The following is a 15778-nucleotide window of genomic DNA, read 5'->3' on the forward strand; positions in this document are numbered from 1 at the left end:
ATTTTCGCGCTCAAATTATATGCACAGGACGCACAGTGCAAAAAAATTAAGTTATAACAAAAAAAAATTTTTTTTAATTTTTAAATTTTCCCCGCATAAACTATATGCGCAGAACCTTTCCGCAAGTGCGTTCTGCGCATGCGCCAAAATTTTTTTTTCTCAAGAAAACGGCCACTGTACCCGCTTGCTGGCGAACCGGACGTTAGTTTTCGAAAATAACTAATTAAAACTATTGTACATTTTAAACTCGGAAATATATTTAAATCTATAATTACAATAAAAAAGAATAAAATAATTTCAAGTTATAAATTATTTTATTGAAGCTTAAATGTAAGTCATTACAATCATCAGTTATAGTTATTTTGTTTTTTTTTTCTTTTTTTTTTTTTTTTAATACAAAGTAATTTTGTTTGATACCAAAAATATAATTAAATTTATTTTTATCTTCACTTCATTTTCATACTCATTGTATAAAATTTTCATACCTATTATTTAAATTTAAAATTTTTATTTATATAAATTTCGATAACAATTATCTTTACATGCCTAAATTAAATCAGAAATAAAACAAAATTTTATCAATATAATTTTTATACTCTTTTTTTTTTACAAAGTTAAAATTATTTTTTAATAAGTCGTGCCTGAAAAAAAAAATTATTATTGCTTACTTGAGTTAAAAAACTGAACATTAGTATTTATTTACACGTAATAGTCTATCATAAGAAGAACTCTTAAAATTCTAATGATTTATTTTCTTGTTCATCATCATATCATGAACTGCTAATAATCAACAACTGAATATGAAATAGTGAATATTTTTAATATCTCGTTAATTATTACTTGTAACTATAGTGTTCGATTCATTCACTAAACATTAATGTTACAAAAAAAGAACTTAACTAAATGAAAATCTAATGTAACGACGAGTATGAAATAATGAAATATTATTTAGTTGCGTAATAAACCAAATAAATATCAATCATTATATCTGACTTAAACTACGTGAAAAATTATTTAAAAAAAAAAAATCTATTGCTAGCTGAAGATAGTGAAAGAAATAATTATTTAATATATTTAAAATAAAGTAAGTCGTTGATAACGAAGACTTCTTATGTATATATAAAGAAGCAACTGGAGTAAATAAAGTTGGTAAAATATTTATAATCTCTTACTAAAAATCACGCGCTTATTTATTTTATTCATTCATTTAAATTATTATTATTATTATAATTATCATATATATAAATTCAATTATTCCACCAATAAAATTGTGCATTTGTCGCTCAACTAATGGTGTTACGCCGCTTAACTGTCATTGAAACAAATGTCACTTAGTTATCAAAGATAAATGAACACCGATATTAAAAATTTTGTTTTTAATTATAAATGATAATAAAAAGTAATTCGAGTTAAATAAACAGCATGAATGAATTGTTTTAATTAATATATAAACATATTTATTTATCTTAGACAACTTGAAGACTTCATTTTAATAACGATTTGGTAATGGCGGAGATGATGTATTTTATTAAATTATTTATTTTTATTTTTATTATTAATTTATTGATGAATGTTACTTGGAGATTGGAGATGATGTCTCATCAGTCGATAAATCTCCTTTAGCTACGACATCATTTTGTGTAACTCCGTCATCACCAGACAATACATCATTGGCATTTGCAGACTCTAAATTATTTTTATTTAATTAGTTATCTGTACAACTTAATAAATAATATAATAAATAAATTTTATTTACCGAGATTCGTCGGATCAACCAAGAGTCCAAATATTGTGGGCTCAGACATATTTTTCGTAACTTCTTTAAACTGTGTAACTTGCTCACTAAATGTCTGCCAAAACGACTTACCATCCGGAATAATGAACAGCGTTTTGAACTTATTATACATTTCATCAGCTTTCTCCCTTATTTGTTGAGCTTTTTGTTTAAAATTTTTAACAGCTTCTTCAGAAAGCGACCACTCTGATAAATTACCAATATATCTTCGTAACTATAAAACAATAATTAATTTTACTACATTATTAACGTTGCTAAATAGATTGATTAATCAAATTTATAATTTAAAAGATAATAATCTATAGATTTTGATGGATTAATTACCCTTTTTACAGTTTCAACAACATTAGAATGTTTCTTAAGCATTAACGAATCTATTGTAAGACCGAGTACATCGTCCATTGCTCGGAGACATTTGTCAGTGTCTGCTTGTTCTAAAGACAAGTATGACTTTATTTGATTATTTAATTCTATCAATTGACTTTCCGTACGTAACCGCTTAGTTTTTTCACTTTGATTCAAATTTTCATTGATTATAAGCTTTTTATCGTCTTCTGAAATAGTAAAATAATTCGTTAAACACCTAATAACAATAGAAAAAACAGTAGTTATGAATTCACTAAAAAAAAAATCATAATTACTTTCTATGCTCATTCTTTTTTTAGCATTAGACTGAGTCGATACGTTTTCGTTAGGCTCTTCGTGTTTAACTTTCGGTCTTCCTCGTCCGATAGTATCTGTAAGAAAAATATAATTATTTATATTTATTCAGAAATCACTTAATAAGCACAAGTTTTTTGAACTCAAAGAGACTTTGTATTCAGTTAATTTTAATTATATCACATCTAATACCAAAACTGTATATTTTTTAAAAAACCAAATAGTCTCTTACTTCAATATTGTCTACATACCTAAATCATATTCATCATCGGCTGAAAAATCGGCAAAACGTTTAGGTTTTATTTTTCGGCCACTACGACTAACAACTTCTTTTCCAGAAGTTTCTTCACCTTGAGACTCATTCCCTGCTTCTGTCACAGGAGTTGTTAACGCTTTACGACCACGTTTCTTTTTTGTTTCTGGCGTCTCCTAAAATTAAAAAATAACTTATACATTTTCAGAACTACTTACACAATATTTAATCAAAAAGTTGTTCAGTATTATGAGGCAATAATCAATCAAAAAAAAATTACATTATTAAGCTTTATTTATTCATGTAAGGAATAATCGCACAAACTAATTAATCTCAAAGTAAGCTTGTCGGCAATTCCTTATAGTTAATATCGGGATTAATTATTATGATATATAAAAACTTTAATAATATCAATATAAATGTAATCCCTATTTGGAATACAGTAATTTAGTACGGATAAAATAGTTTCAACAATTATTTAATACTTACGGTAGAATTTGATGTATTGAGTATTGTTTTACGTTTCAACGATTTCTTTTTATCACTCTCATCAATTACCAATGTTGATTCTACATCACTGTCTAATTGAGCAGCTGCAGAGGGCTCAGTTGTCGTTTGGTTATTTTCATGATCTGATTCATCAGCAACAGCTTCTAAAAATTATAAATGATAAATAAATATTTAAACTGTGATTAATTGATCATTCTAAAAAGTTAATAAATACCTTTTGTTTCAGTTATAGTTGGAGTTTTGTCCTCAACTTTATCAATGTCTTGTTCAAGCTCTTGCATACCCTCAAGAAATTTTTTAGCTTTACTAGGCTTACCATATTTATCCTTATTCTCGTGGTAATCATATATTCTATCAAGAGTACATTCACCCCTGCGATTAAATACACACGTTTTTAATTAATCAATTAAATCAAACTAAAATAATATTGAGTATTAATATAAAATGGAGAACGTACTTTTCACCAGTTCCATAAAAGTAAACCTCGTATTTGCCGTTTTTTTTATTAGACTCTGGTACTTTTCGAATCTGAAATAATGAAAATAAATTAATGCAATGTATACTTAATAAATTATATACAAAAAAGAAAAAATGCCAGCCAATTATGATGAAATCTTCACATAGCAGTTACATGAAAAAGCCAACTGTTTGATAATTTTGTTTAACTTATATCACTGATAAAAAAAACAGTAACAATTTATGATGACTAAATAATATATGAAGTTTTAATGACTTATATCAATAATTATAGAGGATAAATAAAATAAATATGTAATCAAACTTACTTTAGCGGGCCAAGGCGGATAACCTCGAACCTTAGCAAATACTTTGTCACCGACAACAAATTTTTTCACTAGTTTAACCATTATTAATTACGATATTAATATAACAAAGTATAATTATTAAATACGTGTCAATAATAAAAATAATTTATCGATTAATATTATGAATTTATTGAATGGTTAAAATATATTAATTTACAAAAAACACTTGAGTTTATTGAACGCGCAACCATTTGCACAATAAACCTCGTAATATTTGTTGAGGAAACGTAAGAAGAGCAAGGGGATCACGAGAAAAAAACATACGCGCTACGATACGACGCGTTGCTGCGGCGCCGGCAAATGGTGTCTTAGTGCTAGCTTCACTATTATCATTATTATTACTTATACCTGTTCGCATGAAACTCACTGGTTTTACCCGCGTTTTTTTTAATTGCCCAAGCGGCACAAATTTTTTTTTGTTAATGTTTTGTTGAATTTAAGTTGACGATTATTAACTTTTTAACTTCTTATTGAGTAAAATCTATCAAAAAATCAACATTTTTTTTGTGACGCTTGGGTGTGTTCATACTTATAAATAATAATGTCAGTGAAAAGTGATGACCCTGAAGTTAGCCGACACCCGCCATTTTAAAAATAAAAAGACCTGTAATTTGAAAAAAAAAATTTTTTTTTTAGTTTTGAAAAAATACTCGTCTAGATTTTTGAATTTTCTAAACGAGTATTTTTTTCAAAAGATCAAATAATAAATATTCGAGTTATAATTTGAAATGAAATTTTATGAAATTCTATTAAGTATTTTTCATTTAAAAATTTTTACAAATTTAATTACTTTTTGATTTTTATTCATAATTTTCCGAAATCTAGACGAGTATTTTTTTTTATTTTTCACTTTTCCAATTTTTCAGCCTGAAATTCACCGAAAACCGCTATTGTTTAAAAAAATATCTTGTAATTTTTAAAAAAACAAAAATTTTCAAATTAAAAAAAAAATACTCGTGTAGATTTGTCATTTTTCTGAACGAGTATTTTTTTTTTTTTTTATATTCATAACTTTTTTCATTTGAATAACGTAAATTTATACACTAGTCACAAAAATTAAGGGATATCAAAAAGATTCTAAATGTAGAGGTGATTTTCAACGAGCTGTAACTCCGACTAAAATGATCGTACAGCAAAAAAAAAAAGCAAATTGTAGCTCCAAGTGTCTAGTTTTCCTATACGACCATGAAAATTTTTTATCATGTAAAGCCTGTACGATGATTTGCCGCGGAGTTATCGCGAATCAAAGCAAAAAAGTGCTTTTTGACTTTGATAATCAATATCTCTAGAAATAATGATCGTATATGAAATTCAAGGAGGGTTTTGGAAACTACACAATATTCTTCATAAGATACTATGAACGGCTTTTGATGAAAAAATTTTTTTTGAATTGAAAACTTTGACTGAAAAAAAGAAAAAAATTCGCATAATTAAGGATATTTGGATAACTTGGTATAACTTTGGATAAAATGGATAAACGAAGGATATCGTCGGTAATTTTCCAACCTTAGTGTCCCTTAAAATCTCTGCAAAATTCAAAGCGCTGCGATTTTTTTTCATAGTGCCCCGACGAAGCTTCAAATTCTTTGTTTTCGCAAAAATCACCATAATAAGCAATTTTTCGATTTTTATTCTTTTTCTGAATGAAAAAAAATTTTTTTTTCTTAAAAATCTTTATTTTTTCCGTCAAAAAGATTGATTTTTTTGGAAATTTGAAAAAAAAAAAATTTCAATTTTTTTTGAAAATTTTTTTTTTTCGAAATTTTTTTTTCCAATGAAGAAAGTTATGAATATAAAAAAAAAAAAAAAAATACTCGTTCAGAAAAATGACAAATCTACACGAGTATTTTTTTTTAATTTGAAAATTTTTGTTTTTTTAAAAATTACAAGATATTTTTTTAAAAAATAGCGTTTTTCGATGAATTTCAGGCTGAAAAATTGGAAAAGTGAAAAATAAAAAAAATACTCGTCTAGATTTCGGAAAATTATGAATAAAAATCAAAAAGTAATTAAATTTGTAAAAATTTTTAAATGAAAAATACTTAATCATAAAATTTCATTTCAAATTATAACTCGAATATTTATTATTTGATCTTTTGAAAAAAATACTCGTTTAGAAAATTCAAAAATCTAGACGAGTATTTTTTCAAAACTAAAAAAAAAATTTTTTTTTCCAAATTACAGGTTTTTTTATTTTTAAAATGGCGGGTGTCGGCTAACTTCAGGGTCATTGAAAAGTGACTTGTATATGAAAATTTTTCATAAAATCTGTTATAAAATAATCAAAGACGAATAATAAAAACTTAAATTAAATTAAAAAAAAATTAATCTTTTATTAAATTATTAATACAATTGTTAGATGAAAAAATAATTTATTACTTAAATAGACTATTGGTGTAACCCTGATAAAAAAAAAGTATTGAGACAAAGAAAAAAGTATTGAAAAGTATTGGTTTTCTAGTCAATCCAATACTTTTTTTTATTCAGGGAAGTTATAACATAAATAATGGTTAAGAAATATATAAAAATATAATAAATTATCACAAACTCCTCAACCGTTGAAAAATAAATATTAAACTAAATATTTACTTATTTATACAGATTTACTAGCTTCAGTAATTGTTAAGACAGCAGCAAGTGCTTCTTTAGCCGTAGGAATTATATAACGAGCCGGTAGAATGAAGCCACTTTTACCCTTGTCTCTCAATTCGATTGTATAAGCATACTTGATCTTGAGAATCGCCTTGGCCCAGTCATCAGAACCACCAGCAGCCGCATAAAGTGTCGTTGCACTATTACCTACTGTGTAAATACTACCAGAACCGCCCGCAGCTTTCATCGCTGATGCCGATTTTTGCCCTACACGTTCTAAATCTGCGTAATCTGGTGGTACTCTTCTGTCATAGCCCCACGGATACAAAATATATTGACCATAACTATGGAATGACAAATAAGCCTAGACAAGACGAAAAAAAATTATTTAATAACGTCAATGTATTATAAAAGTCATAATAATAGGATAAAATTTAAAATTTCTACCTTGAAATTAGCAGCGCTTGCTTCAAAGAAATTTTTCATTGCCGCTGTTTCAGGCTCTGAAAACGGCCCAGTGCCTGCAAAAATTTCTCTGCAAGGCTGCTTACTTGTACCAAGGCCTCCCCATCGATACCCGAAATTTCTGTTTAAGTCCACGCCGATACACACACCACCTTTTTCGGGGCTGCTACGATTTTTTCGCCACAATCTGTCTCCTCGAAAAGTATACTCGTATCTGCAGAAAATAAAACAATTAATATGACTATTATCACATATCTATGGATTGAATTAAACAAAATAAAAAACTTACCCATCAGGATTAACAACCGGTAAAATATAATAATCAGCTTGAAGTTCATCGCTATTTTCAACCAAATAATTAATAATATACGTCACAGATGCAGGAGAAATCCATTCACGAGCGTGAATCCCGCCGTCTATCCAAATAGCTGGTACGTTTGGATCGCCTTTACTTATTCGTAAGACCTTTTATTAATTATTTTATAAATTAGTTAGTTAACTCAGCAGTTTGTTTATAAAAATTATATAATTTATGTATTTACTAGACTACATACCTTAAGAGGCCTGCCCTCAACCGAATTTCCGATAGACATTACCGAACAAAGATCGGGAAATGTATCAGCAAGGTAGTCCAGAAAACCGTGAATATCTTCCAACCGGTGATAGCTCGACCACTCCATGCGATGACCTGATTAAAACTTTTTTTTATTAACATAATTTTTGGCAAAAGCTCATTAATTATCTTCAAATATCACACGCAAGTGTAAGACATTTTGATATGTACTTTTTCTTAGCTTCTTATTACGTTCATTTTCTTCCCTGGCGGATCCAATTTACCGGAATTTACGGTGATTGCACGGTGATTTCACCGTGCACGTTCACCGTGATTTTCGGTGAAATCACCGTGGTTTACGGTAAAATCACCGCGGTTAACGGTAAAATCACGGTGATTTCACCAAAAATTACAGTGATTCCACTGTATTTCATTTAAAGCTCTAGCGTAAACCGTGATTTTTTTTATCACTAAATTTTTGGCGCTCGCATTCAAAATTTCTTTTTCTGATGCTTTTGAACTTGTTTTCTTAAAATTCGACAAATTTTTTTGTAATTTTTTCTCGTGATACAAAATTATACAATTATTTATAAACAATTTTGTATAGTTATAAATAACTTCTTTTCCTCGAGCAGTAGCAATGAATTTATCAAATGAAAAATTATTTTCCGAAAGCTATAAAAAGAAAACATTATCACACGCTGTTTTTTTTTTTTTTGTAAATATGCCACTAATACTTCAATTAGACAGTACAACAGATAATCAATAGGATTCTTAATTTACAACGAATATTTTTTTTTGAAATATTTTTGATAATTTGAAGACGAAAGTTTTGTCATTATATATTATATATAAATAATTATATAAAACGCTTGAGAGAAAAAAAAAAGCAATGAATGCTCGCTTTGCGCATACGCCGCCAATTGTAGCGAGTTACTTGTCAAATGGACCAACTTTGATTGCTCTGTTTTTGTATTATGAACAAACAACAACAGAATTTTAGATTTCGAATAGCAACTTTCGGTGATCTTCTTTACATTCATATATATTTATTTTAATATTAAATAATTTTTCCTTTTGTAATTAATCTTTAAAATTGTGAAAAAATATGTATTTCAAATTAAAAAAAATTCAAAACTCAAAAATTCTTAACTATATGCAAATTTTATAAGAGCAACTTTTGCCTTAAAATTGTTCGAAATAAAAAAAACTATTTCTTTAGTAAAAATATATTTTTTTTTAACAATTGTTTAAATAAATGGCTATAAACAATTGATGGCCCATGATTTCGCAAGAATAATGACGATGTTCAGTTTCAGCTAAACAAAATATACGGGATAAGACATTATGTCCACGAAACTCAAAATTACATGAAAAGGTAACGGCACGGTGTTTCAGGGAAATACCGTATTTTACCGTAAATTCACCGTAATCGTTTCATTTTACCGTGATTTGAAATTTCGAAGAATTATGGTGATTTTACGGTGTTTCATAAAAATTTAACCGCAAATTTCGGTGAATTCACCGTGAATTACCGTGAAAACACGGTGACTTTACCGTTTTTTACCGAGAAATTCGGTAAATAACCGAATTACAAGTTTTCACCGTGAATCACTTTAATTACGGTATTTTACCGTGATTCGGATCCGCCAGGGAATTTAAGTTGAATTTTAAATATTTAACAAGATTTTAAAAATATAGTTAATTTTAAGTGGAATATAATTTATTTAATTGATCAAATTAATTTAAACGTTCAATTAAGGATAGTAATTAATAATTATTAATAAATTTTAAGTACTATATACATATAATTTAAACGTAATCGAAAATTTCATAAATTGTGATAAATGACAGATAAACAGTAAAAAATTTTTCGTCATTGTGTAAAGTGTAAAAATGTTTGTGTAGAATTTAACATTTTAGTGTGTAGAATTTAACATTTTAGTATATTGATTCAACACAAATTGTGTAAAAAAAGTCATCAACACTAATTTTTGTGTTAAATTTTACGAAAAATTTTTTACTGTGTACTAAAATTTATCAAAATACGTATCAAATATTTTATTTATAATTATAACTTTATTTAGATTATAAATGAAAGAATAAAATGTATTTTCGTGTTTATTAATTCTGTTTGATTTATTTCGAATAAAAGTCTATTAAAATTATTATAATCATAATCAATTAATTAGAGTCAAAATATTATGTCAACCTGGAAGTTAATTTTTAATGGTTCCGATATAATAATAAAAATACATAATCAAAAGATGCAATTAATATACTTGTGATATTTGAATGATAGGAAGAAAAAAAAACCCATAAAAAGTAAAATAGCAGTAGGTCAAATTTGAACGGGAGGCAAGAAGAATGAACCTCACCCTTGTATTGCCAAAGGCCTTTTCCATCACCATGTACACTAGCTACAGGATAATGAAGAGGAGCACGAGGACGCAAATATAAATTACGTCGTAACTTGACTTCCTTCCACCAAGCATAACGAGCTAGAAAATTTTATATTTTTTTTTTTGTTTTTTCTACCCTAAGAGTAAGCAAAGGTTTGATAATAATCATAATGTAATAATGACTTTCATCCTCATTATTATTATAATTAATTCTGATCATCATTTGTTTATTTTTTAGATTCAAGAAAATCAAAGTCAAGTTTAGAATAAAAATGTAAATAAATAAATTGAACATGCAAGTGATACAAGTGATAATCAAAACACGTGTGAAAACTCGATGTACAGACTACTGAGTAACTGTTATGTTAATAAGTATTGTCGATCAAGTATGAAACTGGGTTATCCTTTCGTCTCCAACTGAGGTTGATAACCCCATTTTATAAAATCTTATTTGACTTATTATTTTATAAACTAATTTATTTTTTAATTATCGATTTCAATACCCAAGCATTTATAATGAGCCGCTGAATTTAAGATAGCATTGATGAATTGCTTTGAAATTAAAGATTGCAACTACACTGGAATATAAATGAAGAAATACTTAAATCTAATCAAGCACTACATATACTAATAATTATCTCAAGGGTTAGTGGTTAATTTTTAATAAAATAAGCGCAATTATTAGATGTACCTTTTCTTCCTTCAAGCTCTTCTAGTTCTTCAGGTGATGGCAATGGATTTTCTTGATCTATTGCTTGTTGAATGTCTGGTATAATCACATCATATTTTACCTGACGTTCGCGTAAAAAGCGCGATACACGTGGAATCATATCAGGACGAACAAGAACATCAACCGTTGAATCATTTCCAGTCCACTTGGTAACTTCTGTTAAATTATAAATAATAATTATAATTGTTATTATTATTTGAAGTAATTATGATATTTAATAATAACCACTATTAAAATTATTTTTTATTGTAGAATTATTGGGTTGTACCCAGGCAAATTTAAATGCAAACAAACCTCCAGTATCTTGAAGATAAGACACAAAATCAGATTGTTCATTGTCGGCAAGGACTCTCCACAATTGTGAGCCTTCATATGTTACCCTTTCTTCGGGTATTTCGACAGCTTTGACAATAACAGTATCCACAACTTCACTACTGGCTTCGATAGGAACGGCATCAAGTTCACGTAATCCCGTGATATTAGCATCACGTTTAAATCTTTGAGGAAGTGTGAATGATGTTTGTACTGAATAAATAATAACAATACATAAACAAACAAACTTCATTTTGTAAGAAAAAGAGGCTATTCTCAGAGCCAAACTGACCTTGCCAGTGAATTGAGCGTCCTTTTATAATATTCGCTGATGTTAAATAACGGTAAATTCCGCAAACAGCCGATCACCTTTCTTCGATGTCTTTTATAAACTTATATTATGGTCGTTATTTATTTTCTATGGCAGGATCTCCTCTGCGGGTGTTATGGAACCGTTGGATTGACATTGAGAAAAATGTGAGAATCAGTACAAACAAGATAAATGTTGTCAACTGTCAGAATGAGAAAGGGAGAAAGAAATAGAAAGGTCGAAAAAGCATGCCAAACGATCACCAGCTAATAATCATGTGTAAAAATCAGTATCATTATTTATCATCATCATCTTTTCCAACGGTACTAACTTTTTTTTGTCATCTTCGTAGATTTAAATCCAGTTTTACAGTCGACTGAAATATAACAAACAAATATTAAGACAAACATTTAATTTTTATTTATTATTAATAATTATCAAGTATTATCATTTCTTCTTCTTTTTCATTGTTAAAATAATTTATTTCTCTTATTATTCAGCATAATTTTTCTCTTTGGATTTTGTAGTTCATATTTTTAAAGCAACTTGCAGTTAAAATAAAATAATTTTTTGTTTTTGAAGTAACTTAAATATTTTCTATTTATCATTCATTGTTGCTGTAAAAAAGTACTCTAGACTTACAAATTATAAATGATGGAGTATATACTATGTTGCCTGAAAAAAAATATCAATTATCAATAAACTTTTAATTATTTAAAAACTTTTAATATAGATTTTTTAGTTCAAACTTTAGTTGTAAATAATTTATCAAAATGTTAATAAAAATCAACTTTCAATGTATGAAATCATGAATTGCTAAATCTCTAGACTTGAATCTACTAAAAAAATAATTCTCTATAAAGCTATTCTTAACAATCCAGAAAAAAAATTTTTTTGATAAAAGAATACCAATGAATAAAAATCGAATAAATGAATGAATCAATAAGGTAATGTCTATTTATAATAATAGATAATTTTATGATATTAATAACAATATTATTGTTCAAGTAGCTTCATACATATACAATGAAGATGATGTGAAGTAATGATCTAGTAAAATCTGCTACGATCTATATTGCACCTAGTAAACTATATTGTGCGACATAGTTAAATCATTTAAAGACGATTGAAACGATACGAGGGCAACAGCGTCATATTGCAGCCCCCGCACGTTTGCTAAGTTAACGTAGTAAGTATCTATATATATATATATAACTAAACATATACTTGTTGTGTTGGGTTTGCTTGTCGACGACTCCAGCGGCGGATTGATATATACGCTCGTGGTGCTTGAAAACCACATTTTTGTCGAGCATACTTCTTATACGTCGACGTTTCTCATTCAGGCGGATTAATATAACGTGAGCATTGTTGTAAACGTCGACGTGGAGTGGTCCTGCTTTCACTAGCACCAATTACCAAGTATATTCTATTATAAAATCCAAGCATATCTCAGAGAACACACATCACAAAATTAACTTCCTCTGCACAATAAATCTCCATCCAAGATGAAGCTATTATTTATAATATTATCAACTGTCATCGCATATTCAAATGTTCAGGTAAAGTAATCAGTTAATTATTATTTTTTTTATCTATTAATAAAATTAGTTTGCTTTGCACTTACACATTAATAATATACTTTAATTAAAAAATTTTAATAATTTTTTTGTTACAATATACTTTTAAGTAATTTTATTTACCAAATTAATTAAATTAGTTAAGTCGAAGTCCCTTAAGTTGACAGCTAGATTAGGGGAAAATAGTTTATTCGTTGGGACATTCTACATTTGTATAAGGTTTCTTCATATATTTATACATACATGCATGAAATAATTCATTTTAAAAATTTTAATATTCGCAAAATTGAATATGTTACAGGCCTCGACGTATAAAATCACAGATCAAGTTTATTTCGACATTATGATTGACGATTATCCTATTGGTAGAATAGTAATTGGTTTATTTGGAGATGCTGCGCCAAAGACTGTGAAAAACTTCTTGACAATTGCGACGGAAGGAATCAATGGACGAACTTATGCAGGTTCAAAGTTCCACCGTGTCATCAAGAAATTTATGATACAAGGTAATTTAATTTTATTGCTCAATAAAGTTACTGTATAATAAATGATTCAGTCCTTATTTAATTATTTTTCAATTTTCCAATTTAGTTGTTTATTCTTTGTAGTATGAAAAATCCATAAAAATTTCTTACAATTAAATATTTCATTATTACTGTTGTAAAATTTGATTAATAATAATTAAGTATCATTTACATTAATTAATTTAAGGCAAAGAAAGAATACAAGTTAAATTCAATAAAACGATTTTAAATTAATGTTTAACATAAATTTTTAATGAATTTAAAAAAGGTAATCGTTAAAAATGAAAATGAAACTTTAAATTTATAAACTAAGTATTCATTTTAGCTGGATTTAAGATGAAAATCTTTTTAATAACTAATGTCCTCTAATATGATTTAAGGTGGTGATATTGATAAAGGTGATGGTTCAGGATCAATAAGTATCTACGGAAAGTACTTCGATGATGAAGACTCTGGTTACAATCATATTGGACCAGGATTTATCAGCATGGCTAATGCAGGAAAAAATACAAACGGTTGCCAATTTTTCATCACAACTGTTGCTACACCCTGGCTTGATGGCATACATACTGTTTTTGGAAAGGTATACATTTTATATTTATTTTTTATATATAATATTATAATATAATAAATTAATGTGAAAAATTGTAGGTAATTAAAGGTCAAGACGTACTTTTTAAAATCGAGCAGACGAAAACGGACGTGAATGACGCACCAATATCACCAGTTGTCATTCTCAAGAGTGGAAAACTTCCAACAACTGCACCGTTTTTCATCTCTGAAGATCCCTACGAGTATGATTAATTATAATATTATAACTAATTAATTTTTTTTTTATTTATAACTATAATTATAATTTATAATCGATTAATTATTAAAGTAGATTGAAGTAAAAGTAGCAGCTAGTGTAGATCAAAAGTAATTAAAAATCAGACACTGTAAGTGATGCCTGTAAAAAAATAGCTTCACTATAAGTTCTTATAAATCTATTGAAGACTAGGAGAAAGTTGTGGAAAAAAAAAAAAAAAGCAATGAATGTCAAGGACTGTTTGTTGTATTTGTTAGGGGATTACTTATATCATTATGTTGGGTGACCTAAATATTTAAATCCCTAGACAATACGATGGTCTTCATCCGTGTAAAATTTTTGCTATTACGTGAGCAAATAACAACGAGAGACATGAACATGACTACTGTACTTTAAAATATATTTGTAGATCTATTAACAGCTGTAAATTGTAAAATCGGTTACGATTGAAAGCCACTAGGTCATTTGTAAATTAGACTATCCGAATAATTTTTCAATGGCGACAAATTAGAACCGGTTGGTTCTAAAGATTACTGACACGTACACTATACTGTAGGTCATCTAAATTGATCAATCACAATTTATGAGTTGTATTAAATTATTATTTAACATTTATTTCAAGCTATACTATACATAGATAGATGGACGTATCATTACATTTTAAATACTTTATTTAAAGTAAAAAACAAGTTAATTTATAATTAAATTATAAATATCAAAATAATGATTAAGTATTAATGATTTTATAAATTTTAATATGAAATATGAAATATTTTTAAAATAAAATATAATCAGTTAAGTTGTAAATTTTCATTGTAATTACTTTTTTTTTTTTAAGTCAAAACGAAACTGTTACCAAGGAGCTCTAGACACAGATCATTACTTCCTTTATTGTATTAAAGTAGAATGTAGTTTTTATTTGTATAATATCGTAAGTAGTTAATTTTTTATATATAAATACTTAATACTGCAAGACGCTTATTTTATTTTTATACACAAATTAAATATTATTTAAGTAAATTATACATGAAAAAAAAATTAGAAATAATTTATAAAAATTTTAAAAATTTTTAATTTGTTTAAAAATAAAAACAATTGTCTAATTACTGCTTTAACATTTATAATTTTAACATTTACAATTTCACTATATTATTTTTTTAGTGCCTGGGCATGGATCAAAGCGACTTTCATTCCACTATCATTTAGTTTTTCAATACTTGGATTCTTTCATTGGGTAATGAAACAATTAGATTCCAGCTGTTTAAAATTACAAGAAACAGAAAAATTATTCAAGCAAGATTAAATCATCAATTTCACAATACATTTATAAACATAATTACAAATTACAACTACCATAATTACTTAATTTGTAATGAATTAATAAATAATCTTTTTACAATCTTCATTATTGATTTTCATAATTTATAATAAAAATAATTATTCATACAATTTCTTTTTCC

The 15778-nt window shown here is 27.1% G+C and overlaps 3 protein-coding genes across 5 annotated transcripts; 1 reads left to right on the forward strand and 2 right to left on the reverse strand.

Annotated features, from left to right (window-relative positions):
- Positions 1–292: 292 nt before the first annotated feature.
- LOC123263334 (PC4 and SFRS1-interacting protein) lies at positions 293–4326 on the reverse strand. The gene is made up of 9 exons (XM_044725994.1): positions 4004–4326; positions 3676–3746; positions 3433–3590; positions 3198–3361; positions 2707–2884; positions 2437–2532; positions 2120–2349; positions 1757–2009; positions 293–1686 (listed from the first exon to the last, which is right to left on the reverse strand). Exons 1-9 carry the CDS (start codon positions 4082–4084, stop codon positions 1574–1576), a joined length of 1344 nt encoding a protein of 447 aa, XP_044581929.1. The 5' UTR covers positions 4085–4326; the 3' UTR covers positions 293–1573.
- Positions 4327–6537: 2211 nt separating this feature from the next.
- Positions 6538–11378, reverse strand: LOC123262956 (carboxypeptidase B-like). Of its 2 annotated transcripts, XM_044725464.1 has the most exons (7): positions 11079–11378; positions 10746–10940; positions 10031–10153; positions 7654–7787; positions 7389–7564; positions 7082–7313; positions 6538–6998 (listed from the first exon to the last, which is right to left on the reverse strand). In XM_044725464.1, the coding sequence occupies exons 1-7, from the start codon at positions 11347–11349 to the stop codon at positions 6636–6638; spliced, it is 1494 nt and encodes a 497-aa protein (XP_044581399.1). In that variant the 5' UTR covers positions 11350–11378; the 3' UTR covers positions 6538–6635. The 2 variants fall into 2 exon arrangements, with proteins under 2 accessions (XP_044581399.1, XP_044581400.1); XM_044725465.1 differs by lacking the exon at positions 10031–10153.
- A 1197-nt stretch (positions 11379–12575) lies between these two features.
- On the forward strand, positions 12576–15723 carry LOC123262957 (peptidyl-prolyl cis-trans isomerase 6-like). 2 transcript variants are annotated; one of them, XR_006509062.1, is made up of 6 exons: positions 12589–12968; positions 13288–13492; positions 13891–14093; positions 14162–14304; positions 15157–15249; positions 15480–15618. XR_006509062.1 is itself a non-coding variant. In XM_044725466.1 (5 exons), exons 1-5 carry the CDS (start codon positions 12915–12917, stop codon positions 15619–15621), a joined length of 747 nt encoding a protein of 248 aa, XP_044581401.1. In that variant the 5' UTR covers positions 12576–12914; the 3' UTR covers positions 15622–15723. The 2 variants fall into 2 exon arrangements, 1 of the variants encoding a protein (XP_044581401.1); XM_044725466.1 differs by lacking the exon at positions 15157–15249 and having other exon boundaries at positions 12576–12968; positions 15480–15723.
- Positions 15724–15778: the final 55 nt, after the last annotated feature.

Source organism: Cotesia glomerata, linkage group LG4 (assembly GCF_020080835.1).
Source record: "Cotesia glomerata isolate CgM1 linkage group LG4, MPM_Cglom_v2.3, whole genome shotgun sequence".
In the NCBI taxonomy this organism is placed as follows: domain Eukaryota; kingdom Metazoa; phylum Arthropoda; class Insecta; order Hymenoptera; family Braconidae; genus Cotesia; species Cotesia glomerata.